We start from the raw sequence: 20,115 nt of genomic DNA on the forward strand, positions 1-20,115 counted from the left end.
AAAAGTCCCGTAGTTTTTGTATAAAGAATTATATTTAACTTTGACCCTCACTTGACAGTCAATAGCTCATCTCTTCCTTCTCTACCTTACATTGGAGATATACAATGGAATACCCCAAGCCCTATCTAACGATACGAGCTTCTACGTTAACAATTGATATATTTTTTAAATTTAATTTATAATTGTCTATTAAACAGTATTTTTTTACTGAATTAAAAACAATGGATTTAAATATAATTAATTAGTTGGCAAACATATAACTAGATTGGGATCTACAATCGAAATCGTTCTCTCAATTGTAGATTCCAAAGGATAAATACAATTCGAAACGAAAGATAAATAACAAATGCATGTTCGGAAAATCTATATCAAATATTAATTTGAGCCTGAATATATATTTCATATAACGGTAAAATCCACTTGAAATATCCTTTAAACCATGCTTTAATTACTTTAAATAAATTAACTAGGTATTAATAAGTTATTTAATAATTTAAATACACAAAAAAATTATATTAAAACAAAAAAATTCTCCTTTTTCAAGAGGTTGAGTATCGATTTTATTTAAAGTAAATAATCAAAAGCTATATTAATGTGATTCCGGCGAACATCAAAGGCAATCAATCAGTAAAATCAGAACGAATAAATCGAAACATAAGCGCACTGTCAGTGATAATTCTTGTACCTAAGATCTTTTGCTAAAATATGGGATACTATGGTACCTAATTGTGATGTAGACGCGCCGCATTCTTATTACGCTATCTAGCGGTCAATCGGGGCAGCTTCAAATTAACTCACTATTGCAACGTTGTCACATTCATACAAACAGCTTTTCCATGAAAAAAAGACCATATGTATATTTATTAATGTTTTACTAAATTAATAGACTTTTTTATTTAAAATATAATATAAATGCTCTTCTATTCTAACAATGTTAATAAAAATACATAAATAAAATAATATATTATTATATACTTTCACTTTCGTACAATCATTACAGATCGTTTTGCACTTTTAAAATTCTAGAATCCACTTTAGAACGTACTAATATCATTATACTTAACCGCGTAAAACACGTGCTAAAACGTAAACTAAAAATAAATACCTTAAATACGTTTCAATAGCAACAAAAGTTAAAAAAACAGTTTGCTCGTTTGCTTACCTGCCGACCAATATACACACAAAAAAAAAGGGAAGAAATCTAAACTTTAGGAACATCAAGCTGTCGACAAAATAAAGTAGATCTAAAACTTTAAAACAGCGTGTGGATCACCTCATGTCCCCGCCGACTACAGCAGGTAGGGATAAAATCAATCGGAATAATCCATCGTTTTTATGTATTCGACGGCGGAACAGAATTGGGTCCACCAGTATTCATCCTCCCCGCGGATTTCTCCCGCATGGAAACTGTTAACGAACTGGATTGTGGACAATAGAGCTTCGGGATTGACCTGAAATTAGTATAAAAATTCCATTAGGCCATTAACCTAAAGGGGTTGTTTATTTGCAAAAAAAAAATTCATAATAATAATACTAATAATAATAAATTAGGTCTATTGCTTTCCAAAAAATACACAGAATGTGATTAACCAATATGCAAATTGTATATTATGCGGAAAACAAAAGGCCATGTCGTTTCAGACATTTAGAAGGTTAGACATTGTTAATAAAAATAATTGTGTTGCATTTGTTACCACAAAATCATAATGCTCGTAAATGGGGGAGGATGGGGCAAGTGACACACCTTAAGGCTCTGCGGCGTATAATTTACTAAGTTTTAGAAATAAAAAAACTTTCATCGTTTGTAACACAAGTTTCATTGGTTTCAAACTAACATAACCTTAAAAATAAACTAAACATTAACTCTTTGGAAAAATATCAAATTTAAAACAAAAAAAGAAAAATTACTCTCTTGCCCCAAGTTATAGGGGTAAGTGAGTCACCCACATGGGGCAAGTGAGTCCGAATGCTAATTAATCAACGACAATTGTCACAAACATAATTATTAGTACCTGGCTCATTATCGGAACAATCCTCATGTAATCAGGCACCACATTGCATGCACATTATCATAACAAGTGTTTCGTAGGTCTCATGACAGTAAATGCATAATGTGTTTTTCTCTTCGTCCGGTATTGTTTTTATGTTGTGTTGTTTCTCTTCTGCTCTTGACGTGGCACTTGGCTTCTTTTGCTTAGAAATTCCTTCTTTTAATTTTTTTCCATTACTAGTACTTGTCCCTGCTTTGTCGTCTAGTTTCTTTTTTACTTGCTTAGCTTTCACTGGTTTTAATTTTTCTTCCAATTGATCTTTGTAAGGAGAACTGGTTATTATTTTAGATCCTTCTATGGTTGCTCTTGTTTAAAATTGTTTACTAATTCTTTAGAAGTACTCTGGATATCATCTTTTCTCAACAAGACTTCATCACTTATTACGGGACCCTCGACGGGATTAATGTTTTCTGTCCTACATTCCTTTTGAAGAAAGTTCTCGGCTGGCGCAAAGTCGCTGTCTTGAAACACATCCGGATTATATGGGTAGATTCCTGTTTTTTTCAAAACCCTTAATAATATTTATTGGTGTAAAAGCCTTAATAAGCGCATTTTTAATAATAGGAGCCATATCATATTCTGTGATCCTAGAGCCTGGATGATTTGTAAGCCAGTGATCCATTTCTCCTGCCAGATTTTAAATGGTCCAAAGACAGTTACGTCCAGCGATTGCAACTTATTTGATGTGTGAGAAGGTAAGGTTATAATAGAAACTCCTGATTTTCTAGCCAGGTTTACTAAATTAATGGACTTATGACTTGAATGTCCATCTAGTATCAGTAGACTTGGACAATCTGTTGTTGTTTTGGTGCAGCCTATAAAATAATTTAAAAATTTGATAAATAGGTCAGCATCCATCTAGCCTGATGGAGCAGGAAATCCTACTGCTCCAGGAAATGAACCGCTCAAAAAACCAGGATTCATTCGAACACGAGGGAAGACCATAAATGGTGGAATAAACGTACCTGTAGCGCTGACACAAGCAAATAAAGTTGTGTTTTTTCCTCTCTCTAAAGAAGTTAATCTTCCCACTTGCTTTCTTCCCTTTTCAGCTAAAATTTTTCCCGGTTTTTGAACGCAGGTAATCCCCGTCTCATCACAGTTAAAAATCCGATGCGGCGAAAAATTAAACTTGTCCAAGGTCTTTTTTAAGTTTTGAAAAAAATCATTAACCCTAGATTTGGGAAATCCTGTTACTCTTGCAATGCTGGTTGCTTCAGGTCTTCGAATGGAGAGGATTTTCTGACGATTTAAAAATGAGCACAGTCTTTTCCTGCAAGTTTTCGATCTTTATTAAAAGAATGACTTATTTGATTGGCTTCAGCAAATTGAAATGCAATCCTTCGAAGATCTGTGGTCGAGAAGTCCATAAAACAGTTTTTCCAACAAAATTATGTGTTCACATAATTCCTTTTCCGTTTTTTCAGGGAATACGTGTTTGAACCTGCCGTGGTTTACAAGTGAAGTGAGCTGTCGACGCTTTAATCGTGATTGTAAGGTGGTTCTCGGAATACTAAAAACCACACTAGCTTTTTTAATTGACATCTCTTTATTTTGAATCGCTTACCACGAATGGCATCTTCTGAGGATGATCCTTTTTGGGTTTTGCGCACGTAGTTACGCGCCATTTTGCCTCTTCAATATATAAAATATATTTATAAGAACTTTTTATACTACAGTGGTTCTTAAAATATAAAAATTTAAATCTTGAAAAGACAGATAAATGTGGCAACATTCTAAGCATAACGCGGTATTAAACAAATATAAGGTTATAGTATGCACTTCATACAATATTAAGAAAATGCCTTTAAATTGGGGAAAATACTTATCGATTTCGCTTAAAATATTATAAAACAACACGCAAAATTTAAAAAATGTTAATATTTACCTTAATTTTAGTAATTTTCAGCTAAATGCTTAAGGACACTACACTGATCATTGTCGTGCTATGATGCCGGTTGTTCGACATATTTCTAGAAACGCACTTGCCCTATGATTCACTTGCCCCACTCTCCCCTATATTTAATATTCACATATAGAAAATAAAAACACATTAAGTAATGTCTATTAAATTAGAAAAAAAACTTGCATTTTCGTGGCCAATAACGTTGTATTTAGAGAGATTTCTTTACAAAAGCTGAATTGGTTTCCAATATACAGGAAAAAATGTAAGAAATATTATTCAATCAATAACTAAAAAACTATCCTAGCAAAACAGTTCTCTTCTCTATAAAACGAGCTTCTCGATAATGTCACCAAATTTTTACATTTTCAGATATCTATTTCAATATTTTCTTTTTCAATATGAACCTGCATGTTTTCATTTCGTATTTCACAAGAAATGTTTATTCTCTTTAAAATGGATAGGACTCTTATATGAAAAAAATTTATAGTATCCATAATATACTGCTGATGTACTCAGCAAAGTACTACAAAATATTGCGGATTTGCGGATGAGACACAGCAGTTCTGTCATTTTAACATTATTAATGCAGATTTAACAATTGATATACAAGAGCATGCACTAAAACTTAACTCATCAAATCTCATCTTTCTCGGTCGTCACAAGAATAAAAATATATTTTCAAATGTTAATAAATTAAATATATAAGGCGAAAAGCTAGAAATTTGTTAATCTGCGCGTAATTTAGGACTTTTAATTGATTGTGAGCTAAATTTTGAGGCGCATGTTAAGAATTTAATACAAAAAGCTTATGTATCTCTAAAACAACTATACAATAGCCGAGATATTTTAAATATTAATTTAAAAAATAATTATCTGAGTCTCTTGTACTCTCCCACTTTAATTACGCAGACTTTGTGCCTTACACAATATTAAAGTTATAGAATTCAAAAACTTCAAAACGTGTTGCCGCTTTATATTTAACTTAAAAAAATATGATAGGGTTTCACATAGAATTAATAAAATTCAGTGGCTAAGTATGTCAAATAAAAGACTCCTTTACCTGGGTACATTTACCGGTAAGTTTTAATTTAGTGTATAGAAGGTTCAATAGAGAATTATTTACCTCGGATTTTTATATGTTTTTCTTATTTTTTTTATACTTTTTTATAATTTTTATACTTAAAAAATAAAAAACTAAATCTTTTTGTTGTTTTCTGGGGTAAGTGTACGCATGGTATACGCGCGCACACTTGCCCCTTCTTCCATTTACTTATATTTCTTTATTTTTTAGCAAAATGCCCCGAAATTACCAAAAAAAAAAAATACAGAAAAAACGTTAGTGACTCAAGCCCAAATAGACGAAGCGAGAAATCTGATTGGTCAAGGTGTTAGCCAAAGAGGAGCCGCAGAACGAGTTGGAATTAGTGAGTCAGCTTTAATAAAAAGACTGGCCTTAAAGTCTGTTGCAGTTTCGCTAGGCCGCTTTAGACCGACATTTACTGACGAGCAAGAGCGCGAAATCGCTGAGTATTGCTTAGCTATGGACAATATGTTTTATGGTATTACGATCCACACCTTACGCAGATTCAATATGCCGAAATTAACAATATTCGTAATCGATTTAACAAAGTTTCTAAGATGGAAGGACGCGATTGGGTTGCAGAATTCCTGAAAAGACACCAACAATTGGGGCTACGCCAATCAACGCCTACAAGTCTTGCCAGAGCGATAGGATTTAATAAGGCTCAAGTGGATAGATTTTTCATAAATTTAAATCTGCTTTATGAAAAATATAAATTTGATGCTAGTCGTGTTTACAACATGGATGAAACTGGGATTAGCACAGTTCCAAAGAAAACACCTAGAGTAGTGTCAGCAAAGGGAAAAAAAATAGTAGGTAAGGTTATATCTGTAGAAAGAGGCATAACAGTAACAGCGATATGTTGCATGAGCGCTACTGGTCAATATGTGCCTCCCGCTTTTATTTTTCCCAGGAAAAGGATGAAAGGTGAACTTCTTGATGCAGGGCCAACTGGCTGTGTTGGTATGGTATCCGACTCAGGATATATAAATACAGACTTGTTGAGGCAGTGGCTGTATCACTTTAAGGATCATCCCGGCCCCAAAAAGAAGCGCCAGTTTTATTAATATTGGATAACCATTCGTCGCACATCAACCTAGAGGCATCCAATTATTGCAGACAATTGGGAATTAAAATTCTTACACTTGCTCCACACACCAGCCATAAAATCCAACCCCTAGCCAGAAGTTTTTTTGGTCCTCTAAAAGCTAAATATTCTGTAGAATGTGAACGCTGGATGAATCAACATCCTGGAAGAGCAATAACGCAGTACCAGATAGCTGGCCTTTTTAACGAGGCCTACAAACAAGTAGCAACAGTTGGGAATGCTGCATCTGGCTTTTCTGTCACTGGGATATTTCCGTTTAATGACGGCATTTTCCAAGAACATGACTTTCTGCCCGCTTCGGTAACTGATGTTGAAAATATTCGTCAGCAAGAGGAGATAACCACCAACGCTGAAGAATTAAATGAAACAACCGAACTTCCTGCGACCAATGAGGAGAAGGTAGATGACCATGTAGCTCTGATCACTATATATTAGCCCTTTTCCAAAAGCATCAGTTTCGCAAAAGAGAAAAAGAAGGGCCCAAAAATCTGAAATTGTCACATCAAGTCCTTTTAAAGAAGACTTAAAAAAACTAGAAAATAAACAAAAAATGGACGAAGAAAAAAGTAATAAAAAGAAAAAAATAATAAATTTGCGCAGTGTTTCTCCCCAAGCGGGACCGTCTACCCTAAAAAAAAGAGACGTAAAAAAGAAAATTTTAACTGAAAATATAAAACAATATTTTTGCTCACTTTGCAGTGAAAAATTTGAAGAGCCTCCGAGTGAAAATTGGATTCAGTGTTCCAAGTGTTCGGAGTGGTGGCATGAAGCATGCACATCGTACGAAACTGGAATTTTTGTGTGCGATTTGTGCCAATAAACTAGTGCGTACACTTATATCTAAAGCTGCGAACACTTACCCTTATTCGCAGACAAGTGTGCGCAAACTGCCTTAAAAACTTTTTTTTGTATTATCTGAGAAATGTTTAAGTTTAACTGTATATTATGTTTATGTATTTATTAGGCATACCGAAACGAAATAAATATTCTTTTTATACAATTTTGACTTTTACATTTTTTATTTTAATGCGATAAAAAACACAAAAGTGCGCACACTTTCCCCAATCGACTATACAATTCTCTGCCTTCTAATATCTTACAATTTAAAACAAGCAAATTTGAGTATGCATTAAAGTCTCAACTTTTTAAAAAACAGGTGATTTGTGTGAATGATTTGGCCCAACACTAGCCCTTTTGCTGATTCCCAAGGATTGAAATATGTTAGGAAGTTTATAAGGAATAATTAAGGACTTTATAAGTATTTTTATTTTAATGTAGTTTCTATCATGGTGCTGCTGAGTTATAGTGTTGTTATTTATTCTACATGCGGTTTTTAGGGCAACATAGTTATTTTTTTGTAATTTAGATTAAAATAATCCACTGGAGGTTAAGTTTAAGTAGCCATCGGCTAGACTTCGCCTTGTTGGAATATTATTGTAACCAATTTATAAAATGTTTAGTGTGTCAAAAGTGAGTACTTTATGCACGGTAGTAGAAAATAAATATTTTAGATAGCAAACTAGATAAAATGCCAATTCTTAATAAGACAAGGTGGAATGCTTAATATCTATATCAAGCTTACCTTAATTATCACATACACGAGCACCGGCGTAATATCGTCGGCGGCGGCGCACGAACCAGAGAGACCGAGCAGATCGACGAGGCATTTTGCGCAGCGCAACACGCAGCGTAATTTGTCACGTGGCGCCCGCGCCGCATCAAGGGCGCGTAATGCTTCTTGCGCCGGTAGCCATGGACTCTCGCGCAAGAAAACCGGCGGAATTAGCAGGTCTTTGTGGCCTGGACGAAGGGTTTTCGATAGGGTGGCAATATGATCATAAAGTACTCTGAAAAATGAAAGTGTGGTCATAGGAGCTTACTAATAGTTTAATTTTATTAAAATTAGTTGTGCTTTTCTTGCTGTTAATTAAAATATTATTTGTATATTTCCTTTACTCAAAACCTGCGAGATGGGTATCTCTCATGGGATCATCCCTTATGTTATGGTAAAGGTTAATGTAATGAACTAGGACCTATTATCATCACAGAAATAGAACAATTATGTATGGAATAATAAAATGTATTTATTATCACATATAGTAGTGCAAATTTTGCTTTATCTGTGATCCAATTTTGACTAACAGCATGCATAATTATGATAAAAAAAAACAAACTTTTGTAATGCATTTGTAACATTACTACAGTGCATTTTTTTTATCTCGGGTCATAGGGTTTTACGTGTAATATTTTCAACCCCATGTCAGAACCTATTCTATTTAATCGATAGGATTGAAACTTGGAACAAGTGAAGTTTAAGTTAACAGATTTTAAAAAATCCCATTATTTTGCGAAAAAATTTGCGAGAAACCTATTTAAAATACGTTTGTCTGATGAAAAAGTTCCTTCATTACCTTTACACTTCAAAGCAGGTAGACAAATATCTGACAGTGACACAAAATAATTTCCTCAGAATCTCAAAAATATATTTTCAAAAATCAACAATAAACAAATAAAACCTTTCAAATAAATTGTTCAAAGTGACCTCCAAATTGAGCCAAACAAAAGCCCAGACAGTTGTAGAAATGTCTTTTAACATTTAGGAGCTGCCGGGGAGTAATGGTACGCGAAGCCTCGATAATTCTATTACGAAGTTCTTCGATATTGTTGGGTCTGCCTCTAACAATATAAAACACTTTCTATGATAGATAGCCCCAATAAAAGTTATCTAAAGTCGAAAGATCGGGGCTTCGCGCCGGCCATTTAGATGGCCCAAAACGTCCAATCCAGCGTCCTGGGAACGTGGCATTAAAAAACTCGGTAACAGTCGCTGCACTATGAGCGGGGGCTCCATCATGTTGAAAAATTATCCTGCCATTTTGAACAGCATTTCCTAATGCGGGAATGACCTGCACCTAAAGTAATTCTAAATATTTTGCAGTATTCAGGCTACCCTCTATGAAAAATGGTCACACGTTAAGTTTCTGTCTTGTTTGGATATGCGTTTCCTGGATGACGTGAGGATTTTCTCGCGCCCATATTCGAGTATTTTGTTTGTTGACTGTACCATTTGTACAGAAAGCACTTTCGTCTGAAAATAGTATTTTGTTTGTAATTGTGGGGTCGTTGTTAATTCGTTCCATCCACTGTTCACAAAACTGCATTCTAAGAAAATAATCATTAGGCAAGAGTTTTTGAACATTTCTAACTTCAAAAGATTTGTATTTTTCTTTTCTGATTGCCTTATAGCAACTACTCCTACTTTTTCCGGTAACTTCAGCAAACTGAGTAAGACTATTTGTTGGATTTTCTTCAATGGCCAAGCATACCTCCATTTTAAATTCTTCGTCTACTACAGTTTTGGTTCTTTTTCGTTTTAAGTGAGAACTGGCGATGCATCCAATCGTAATAAATTTTTCATGAAACCGTTGTACAGTTGATCTAGACGGGACGGGACGGTTAGGATAAGACACGGCAAAATTATCTACCACTTCTTGCGCCGACATTCCTCTAATGTAATTTGAAACCATCTCAATACGTTCCTCCGTAGTGTAAATCCACATTTTAAAGAGTTTTTGAACAATTTCAATCGAGCAATTTAAAAATTATTTTGTGTCACGGTTAGATATTTGTTTTTGAAGGTGGTAGACAATGGTACAGTGAAAACATCTTGTCGGACTTGCATTGTCTTATTTATTTATTGTAACACGACGTTTCGGTTGGTAAGTATCTCCAACCGTTATCAAGTGTAAACTGAAAGCAAACTACTATTCTATAGGCTTATATACTAGATGTGTGCAGCGATATGGAAGGGGAGGGAAGGGAGGGAAAGTCATCCGTGAAAAAGAGTTGGAGGGGGGAAGGACACGCGTCTCTCTAGATCCTACACTGTCCTGAGAGTAGAGGCTTCCAGATGTTGGGTATATCGACGCTTGGCTGGCTGAAGATCCTCTGATTCTGTGAAATGAAAGCTGCCTCTACGAACTTCCTCTTCCGCCAGTGCTGTTCCTTGTGCAGAATCTTGGCTTTTGACCAATGGATATTGTGTCCATTATGCCACGCGTGCTCTGCTATCCCGGATTTGGAAACCTCTCCTCTTTGGGTCCAGCTGCGATGTTCCTTCGCTCTGATTTCTAGGGGGCGCTTCGTTTCACCTATGTATGAGTCACCGCACTCACATGGGATCCGGTAGACGCAATTTTTGGTATCCACCATGCCATCTGGTTTGGTGCTAGATCTAAAGGCAGTTCTAATATTGTACTTGCTGGCAATGCGTCGGATTTGTTCCGATGTACCCCTAATGTAAGGTATGGGTAGAAGTCTGGTTGTCGTGGTGGCCTCGTCTCTGATTTGATTTGGACGCGTCCTTTGGATGGTCCTACTTATTAGCTTCTTTGGATATCCATTCTGTTGTAGGTCTTTGTAGATGGTATCCACTTCAGTCTTGAGATCCTCGTCGTCCATCTGTAGAAACGACGAGGATCTTGCGTCTAGCGGATCCCATGTGAGTGCGGTGACTCATACATAGGTGAAACGAAGCGCCCCCTAGAAATCAGAGCAAAGGAACATCGCAGCTGGACCCAAAGAGGAGAGGTTTCCAAATCCGGGATAGCAGAGCACGCGTGGCATAATGGACACAATATCCATTGGTCAAAAGCCAAGATTCTGCACAAGGAACAGCACTGGCGGAAGAGGAAGTTCGTAGAGGCAGCTTTCATTTCACAGAATCAGAGGATCTTCAGCCAGCCAAGCGTCGATATACCCAACATCTGGAAGCCTCTACTCTCAGGACAGTGTAGGATCTAGAGAGACGCGTGTCCTTCCCCCCTCCAACTCTTTTTCACGGATGACTTTCCCTCCCTTCCCTCCCCTTCCATATCGCTGCACACATCTAGTATATAAGCCTATAGAATAGTAGTTTGCTTTCAGTTTACACTTGATAACGGTTGGAGATACTTACCAACCGAAACGTCGTGTTACAATAAATAAATAAGACAATGCAAGTCCGACAAGATGTTTTCACGGTTAGATATTTGTCTACCTGCTTTGAAGTGTAAAGGTAATGAAGGTTACGAGGTGCAGAAAAAGCAAACTTTTTCATCAGAAAAACGTATTTTAAATAGGCTTCTCGCAAATTTGTTTGCAAAATAATGGGATTTTTTAAAGTCTGTTAACTTAAACTTCACTTGTTCCAAGTTTCAATCCTATCGATTAAATAGAACAGGTTCTAACATGGGGTTGAAAATATTACACGTAAAACCCTATGACCCGAGATAAAAAAAATGCACTGTATACTGAACGCTCTGTATAGCCTCTTTAGAGCGACGAAGAGAAGAATTCCCATTCCCAAAATCTCATAAAAACAATTCAAATTAGAATCAATATCGCTAAAAGAGAGGTCTTGCTCATAGTTTGCATGTTTAAAAACAAAGTAAAACTGACAAAATGAAAGGTGCCAACGTGAATTTAAAATTAATCCTCGTTTACCTATGCGCGCTCGTATACCTTCTATAATTCAAGTAGAGTAACAACGATATTAGAGCTAATTTTGGAGCTAATAAAAGATGGATTCCTATGAACGAGAGATAGCGAAATTAACACAATTTCGAATTCGAATTCACAATTCGAAGTTCGGAAAGTCGAAAGCAGCAAATTATTCGGATTCGGACGACTCAGAGGCAGACTCAAATTTTCAAATATTCATCGATCACAAGTCTGCGAGCGAAAAGGAGATTGGAACATAACTTAAAAAAAACCCGTTGCAAAAACACCTAGTGTGAGTGAACGTAGTCACTTACATCTAACTTCTAAAGACGGAACATAAAGTGAAATAAAAATTGTTTCACTAGAAATTTCAGAACACGACAGGTGAATATAATCATAAGATTATGTGGAGTAATTGGCTAGCCAAAAAATGCGTCAATTCCATTAGAAGCATGGTACATTTTCTTCGACAATGGCATAATTAGAGATTTGGTGAATAGTATGAATATATTCTAGAAAGATCTTTGATGCCGTGGTACAAAATTGTCAAAAACACTACCCTGTAGGAAAATATACTACAATTGATGAAGTGGTATGGGCTTTTAGAGGACACTGTCGTTTTAGAATGTATATTCCAAATAAGATCGCCCGATATAGAATCAAAGTATTTTTATTGGTCGACTCAAAGTCTTTCTATACCTTAATATGGATGTGCATTGCGGTAAACAGCCTCCAGGTTAATATTGTGTGAGTAACACTTCTTTTGATGTTGTTGAAAGGATATGCTTACCAATATCCAAATCAAGAAGGAATGTTACAATGGATAATTGGTTTACTTCGGTCGAGTTGGCTAATACTATTCTAAACAATCATCAGTTGACCACAGTGGGATTCGCTAAAAAAAAATAAGCGACAAATTCCAAACCGACCAGGAAAGTCAAGCATGTTTGGTTTTACTTACGATATGACTATTGTGTAATATATTAGATTTTAAACTTCAGACTCAGTTTATACAGATTTTTCTTCGGTCTTCGATCAAATTGATTTTTGGTACTGCTTGGTTGGATTAAATAATAATTTAAACGCTAATTTTCTTGTGGATCGTCAACAGAAGGTGAAAATAGGATATTTTTTTTTGTCTGAAGCAATTATTGTTACCTCAGGTATATCTCAAGAAAAGCACTGTCCTCAAATTTTCTTTACTTTATTTTCAATTACTATCTCTAAATAATTTTAGAATAGTTTCGCTTTGGCTTTCGCTAATGACTTTAAAATTATGAAAACAATTTACTGCCAAGGGGATCAGAAACTTTTGCAGGAAGACTTGAATAGAATTGTTATTAACTGTTTTATTAAATGGTATCAGGGGGTTCAGAAAACATATTACTTCCTATCATTACCTTCCTATCCAACGCTTCAAAAAAACTCAAAAATGTACAGTAAAATTAAATCTGTAATTCGTTGACAACAATATTTTTGACACGCCTACACTTCTACATATTTCTTTTGTCATAAGAGCCAACTTTGCAATATTTTTAAAGAAAAAATTCTTGCTACTAAAGCATTATTGCATTGTTTCGTTTAAGCCAGTGCTTTTTCTTTAAGAATACAGATATCGGAATGAACCAAAAAACAAGTTGCTAAGAAAAGATGGGGCTTGAAGATGCAGAAAAAAGAATCATTATTGGGTTGTGAATTTTTTGCACAGGGTGCTTAAAAGTTTAGAGTAAAATTCGACCTTTTATTAACTCTTCTACAATAACAAATCCGTTACAAATTTTTGTAGCTTCGATATGAAAAAATGATAACAATAAAACGACCTAATATTCGGAAAAAAATAATCAAAATCAATACAATACTGAAAAAGTTATTAGGGATTGAATTTGAACCAAATTTTCGTTGTCCGGTTAATTTTGCGGGCCAGTGTAATTAAATATAATAAACTGATTTCTTTGCATCTGTTTTTGACATAGAGAAGATCAGCAATTGCATATGCTTTGCTGTAATATGTTCGAGGCGTATATATACGTATACGGATATAAGTATATATTATAAGAAATCATCCAAAAAGGGCCACAATGTGTCAAATTGTTTTACCAAATCTGCAATTGAAAAACGGCGCAGTATTAATCTTTTTACAACTGTCCAAAAACCTTCAGGTTCAACGCAAGTTTTTATTGACGGTCATCAGTTTTGGGCTTTAGTGGTTACTGGAGCTGATTTATCGCTGATTTCTAATAAATTTTTACATTTATTCGAAAGTAAAGTTATTCCATGTAACATAATTTTGAAATGTCTCACAAATGTCACCATTGAGGCTACTAAAAAATTCACAGGCCACACAAATATTTCTGATATTTATTTTCCAGTAAGTTATGTTTTTATTGCTGATAATTTTCTTGATCTCGATATTTTAATTGGACGCAATATCTTCGAAGATCAAAGCCTTATGACCTTAACAGATTATACAGGGTCCCGTATCATACGTCGCGAGTTACTAGGTATTAATAGAATTTCTGAGGGATTTGGTTCGGCGATATCTGAAGTCGATGTTCCTGCCGAGTAATTCTTCGAGATTTTGTTGGTATGATTACAACTGGAAATAAAGTAGAAGCTGTCAATAATATAACATTAAAAATACAACTTTTCCGAAATATCTGGATCGTTGGAATATTGAGTACCATTTTGTTACTCCAGACGTACACAGAGGAAACGGACAAGTTGAACGCTACATGCGAACTGTTCGAAATTTATTAGGAATCGAAACTAAGGTGAAATCGGAATGGCCGAGTGGTTTATGGAAAAATTCAACTTGTCCTTAACACAACTATTCAGAAGTCAACAAATTCAAGTCCACTGTAACTTCTTCTGGGAATCCAGAGTTCAACTCCGTTAATACACGCTTTGTTAAGAAATGTATCTAAAGATTTAACTCCAATACGCAACCGTTCTTTGGACCGACAGCGAGTAGCTGAAAAACTATCCACGGTTCGTGGCCTTAATGATGTTAATAAGAGAAGAAGGGACAACGTGAATTATTCGCCAGGCGATTTTGTACTAATGCACCGTGACTCCCAAATGCATATCAGTAAGAGTGATTACGAATTTCTTGGACCCTTTGAAGTAGTGGAGAATCTGCAAAATGGTCGGTATGAATTCAAGAAAGTGGGAACCAACATTATTACCAAAGCAGCCAAGGAACAGCTTAGGCCATGGCCTACACAGTGGTCTTTAAATGTTGACATGAAGGAGATTTTGGAGTTTTTAGAGTCAGATTGTGACTCAGAGGTAAATGATGGTGAGTAAACTTTGTCACTGTCACTGTCAAGAAGAAAAGAAAAGAGAAAAAAAAAATGTTTTGTTTTTGGTCTCTACTCCGGTAGTGATAGAGCCAGGTAAAGGCCGAGATCTTTACATGTTTTAAATAAAAATTTGTTTTTGGTCTCTACTCCGATAGTGATAGAGCCAGGTAAAGGCTGAGGTCTTTACATGTTTTAAATAAAATTTGATTTTGGCCTCTATTCGGTTAGTGATCGAGGTCTTTTCGGGATTTAATGCATACTGAATGAGTTTATTGAACTTGAAAAATAAAATATTGCAACTTGAGCGATATTTTTGTTTCACATTACAGATTTGTGTTCAGGTGAAGAAGGCGTCGAGAACGTAATCATCCGATAAGAAATACCTTATCGAGCCGCCGCCGGTCATGCGAAGCCAGAAGAGCTGAATCACCATTGAGATCCGATATATTTTTCGCTGAATTCCGAGGAATTGTTTTTTTGTTATGATGGTGGATTTTTATAGGAGGACGATTCTGTGCTTCTCCGTGCTCGGATATAGAAGCCGCTCGTGTTTATAATATAAAATAATTGTATAAAATATATATATATATACATATTGAAACCATTATAAATCATATACCGTGCCATACAATGTTATGAGTATTTCTTATAGATAGATAATCCAACATCAAAATTGTCACCATATTTTTCCTTCAGTAAGATATTTCATGTATCTCAAAATTTTATGCGTTTGAAGTATTTATTATTTAATTCTTTGCCCCCCAAATGTATCTTTCAAATTTGCTTCCATCTACATATAAAGACATTTTACAGAAGAAAAGTCTAACCTTCAACTGAAATCATATTTTAAGTAATCATTGCATTTTTAATTGTGATTGTTATCAATCAAAATAAAATGCATTTCTTTCCATTAATTGCTTTAAAAAAAATTATATTGAAAGTCCGTAACCTAAATCGCATTTATGTTGCTCTGAAGGATAAGTTGATTTATGCATACCGCTCTGTATCAAAATTTAAGGTAAAAATATACCACTATTACTATCTCGATATCAGTGAGATAAATTTGGGAGATTTGGCACATTACTATGTCCATGATTCCATTATGGGTCATTTAATAGCGCTTTGGCCAAAAATTTGTTAAATTTTATACTATGAAATTCTCGGATGTAACACAAAATTTTTCAACTCATCTTAAGTCAAATAGCCAATTTTCTTTAATTTAGCCGACCTCCTAATAACCGAATTTTATATGATTTCCAACTGTTTTACAGGCATAACATACATGATAAATTACTTACTTGTCTCTATGTCTATCTCCGTCACCATTAGGGTATATAGCGTTGTAGTATACCCTACTGATGATATACCTCTCCAGAGTAGCTTTGATCAGTTTTCCTCGTTTGTGCAGCAGATCTAGGAAATAATTATATAATAATTAGAATAGGTAAAAAGAACAGAAAAGGAGAAATAAAAAAATCTCAAAATCTACATGATCTAATGTATTTCTTCAGAATACTTGGTTGGTTAGATGATAGATTTTGATATTTTTATTCGTTCTTTCAACTATTAGGCTATTAAGTCATGAAAAGATAAAAAAAAAGGGTTCTGTAAGAGAAGCAACAGAAATAAAATGTTGCAATCAAACTAGTTACGGTCAAACAATATTTATTTTCCTGGATATTTAACTTACCTTGTAAATATTTGATTTCATTCATCGCTTCGAACAGTTTACGGCAAAAATTCTGCAAGAAAACGCATTTTTCGTCGGCCAAATTCAAGTGCCTAAAGTCCTCGCAGAAATCGTTAATCAAATGTTCGCGTTCGCCTAGGAATTCCCGTACACACACCGCCGCAAAGTATATTTCGCACTGGTAGCGATCGTGTTTGATTTGTTCGTGTAGACTGGAAAATAAAACGTAATTAAGGCAACTTTAATTAGAAATTAAATTATTTTGATATAAATTTTCCTTTTCTAATCTGGAATCAATAAAATGTCCTAAAAAAACTGAAATGTATCAGGATTCCTTCAGGATTTAGAAATCGCATTGAACAAATTTTAAAAAAATATTCGTACAATAAAGTACACTGTGTCCTATTTTGGATGAGATTGCAGGGTATCTCTGTCATTTTTTAAGATATAGCTTTGCGGTTTTCGCGACTCTCTATCACTTTTTTCTAAGATTTTTAAAGTCACAAACAGACATATTCCAACTACTTTTGTTCCTGAAATACAGGGCGAAAATGAAAATGTTCACTTTTGGAGATGTTATTATTTCTGAGACCCTGTATAGGATAGAAAAAAAAATTAAAACTGCTTATAATAGATATTTTAATATATGTCAGTGGCGTATTTAAAAAAATTTTTTAGAGCATCATTTTTTAGTGCTCTAAACTTACTTAGAGCGTTTTTCAGATTAAGCACAAACTTGGTATTTTTTAAGTGGGATACCCTGTATATTTAACGTCAAATTTTTGAAATTTTTTTTCTGTATGTATTATGTATCACAACTTAATCTTTAATAAATTCCAGCTTCAAAAATCAGAAAAAACCATATTTATGTTTGTTTTTTAATAGTAGGCCATGAATTATTTCACACATGCATTTAATTATTACTTTTTTAAAATGCCATGTGATTTAAACATATTTATTTAATATTTTAAACATACACTCAAAATATTACTCTTTAACATAAACTTTGAAAAAAATATATATCAGTACAGATTTAACATTAAAAACTGTAATTACAACATTGACATTTTGTCTTATACATAAAGCACATATAGTTTCAATTCACTTTAAAGCATTTAAAATTATAAAAGGTTGCCTTTGTAAGTTTATGAATGATTCTTCGATTGACGCTTGGAGTTTATCTAGATTAATATGCCGATTTGCATATATTTAATTTTTTATGTATTACCATACAAAAAAGTCTAAAATACTTAAATTCGGTGACATCGGGAGCCATCTGATTGGCCTGCATGACCTGCAGACGCTGGATTGGCACCAGCGTCTACCAAAATGAGCACTTAAATACTGTCTAACTACCCTTGAATTATAAGCGGGAGCTGCATCTTGCTGGAAATATATCTGATGTCGCTATGCCAAAGGTATGTCCTCCAGCAACTCTGGCATATCATTTTGTTTTTTAAATGCGCCACTGACTTTTATGTAAAAATATTTATTATAAGCAGTTTTCATTTTTTTTTTAAATCTTATACAGGGCCTGAGAAATAATAACATCTCGAAAAGTGAATATTTTCGTTTTCGCCGTGTATTTCAGGAACAAGAGTAGTTGGTATATTTCTGCTTGTGGCTTTAAAAGTTTTAGAAGAAAGTGATTGGATCGCGAAAGCCGAAAAGCTATATCTTCAAAAATTACAGAGATACCGTGCAATCTCATCCAAAATGGGACAGAGTGTACAAACTTTTTTGTTCTGAATTTGATTCTGTGTCTGGATGTGTCTCTATCTGTAAACGTTAAAAAAGGTCAAGTTTCGAAACAGTTTTTAAGTAAAAATATATCTTCCTAAAGATTTCACAAATTCCTAATTTTTTCTATATTGTTTTATATTATCGATTAGATTAAAATAATCGGCCTTAAATACTTACCGAGAGGCGTTAAATACCGTTTTTTAAGCCATTAAAATCCACTTTATCAGAAACAGAAACAGAAAAAAAAGGAATTCACAAGGAGTAGTAGTAAAATCAACTATAATATTTTTTTAATATAGAGCCTTTAAATATACTTCAAGCCTTAAAAAATATAAGTCCGAATACTAATAGCAAAAATTTTAAATTGTATTTACTATTATTACCCACTTATACATATGTAGGTATGTATAGCCTATAGTAACTTTTCTTTTTCTTACTTATAAATTAATAGATATATTAAAAATACTTAATGCAATTCAAATAACTATAAAATACGAGTATAAAATTATTCAGCAGTTGTCACTTCCAAATACTAGAAGTTCTGTAGGTCTTAATGTTATTTTACATTAAGACATACAGAAAAGGAATTCAATACAAAAACAGAAGTTGAAGAGGCAACAAAGGTTTTAATGTAACCTTATTGAATAATGATTTATGACATCAAAAAATAGGTATTTTTAGGACAATTTTTTCAATATCAGATGAAGTCAATATGAAGACTCCTGCTGTTAAATTTTAATGGTTATTTAAATTTGAAATATTGGCTATAATTTAATTTTAGGTTTAATGTAATGAATGAATTGGTTACTGTTTCTTGGTTTTTGATTTAATTAAACAATTTATCTTTATAATTTTCGTAATAAATAAAATATTATTAACCTATTATTAACCTTAATTGAAAAATTCTCATTAGGAAGAAGAAACTGGAGCAAAACAATACGGGTACATATTGTATCCGTACAAATTTTTTAATTATAATTTTTTTGTACCCACACAATAAAAAAAATAAATATAACAAAAATAATAATAATATTTATAATAATGCAGATCTATTCTATTAACTTACGATTTAAGTTAAAGAAATTATCCTTACATCTCCAAGATGCTGGTATAAGATTTTAGGAAAAGAATTAAAGAAAATATCAAAATCTACAGCATCAAATTTTCATTTTCTGGTAAAACAGAATTTAAATTTGATGCTGTAGATTTTGAGATTTTATTTAACTTTTTTCTTGAACAATTATACTTTTGCTTACAATAAAATGCAATGCATTTTGAATATCTCATCACATAAAATACGCTTTTATATTAAATATTTTTTGTTTAACAATAGTAGTAGCTTTTCTTTAATTAAATCGTAGTTTTCTTAATTAATTAGGAAGGAAATATCTCTCGTGCGGACGAATATAGACGCAGAGTACTGCTGTGCATTTCATACCGTTTTGCAGTTTTTATTTCATCTTGATTATAGCAGTTTCGTTCACCACCTGATTTAATAATTTTTTTAAAGTCTGTTATACCTTTTTAATTTGAGCATAAATATCTATTTTGTTTTCTGTATATTGAGATAAAGAAAACTATGTTCTAACCACGTCGAAGAAATCATCCATCCAACCAATTTCCTAAATCTTTCGGCAGGTTTAGGAATTTGCGTTAAACTTTTATTGCGGATGAATTAGTTTTTCTTTGCTAATGGTTTATAGGTTTGGTATTCAGATTCCCAGAAGTTATCAAATTATAAAGATCACGAGGG

General features: G+C 33.7%; 1 protein-coding gene across 1 annotated transcript in view; it reads right to left on the reverse strand.

The window, feature by feature from the left end:
- Positions 1-855: 855 nt before the first annotated feature.
- LOC126736029 (GTPase-activating protein and VPS9 domain-containing protein 1) overlaps positions 856-20,115 on the reverse strand; it is a 55,905-nt gene continuing 36,645 nt past the window's right edge. Inside the window, exons 18-21 of the mRNA XM_050440223.1 lie at positions 16,620-16,831; positions 16,228-16,342; positions 7,729-7,993; positions 856-1,451 (exon numbers count right to left, since the gene is read on the reverse strand). Of these exons, the coding sequence (XP_050296180.1) occupies positions 1,311-1,451; positions 7,729-7,993; positions 16,228-16,342; positions 16,620-16,831 (733 nt within the window). The 3' untranslated portion in view covers positions 856-1,310. The remainder of the gene's footprint in view (positions 1,452-7,728; positions 7,994-16,227; positions 16,343-16,619; positions 16,832-20,115) is intronic.

Source organism: Anthonomus grandis, chromosome 1, assembly GCF_022605725.1.
Source record: "Anthonomus grandis grandis chromosome 1, icAntGran1.3, whole genome shotgun sequence".
In the NCBI taxonomy this organism is placed as follows: Eukaryota; Metazoa; Arthropoda; class Insecta; order Coleoptera; family Curculionidae; genus Anthonomus; species Anthonomus grandis.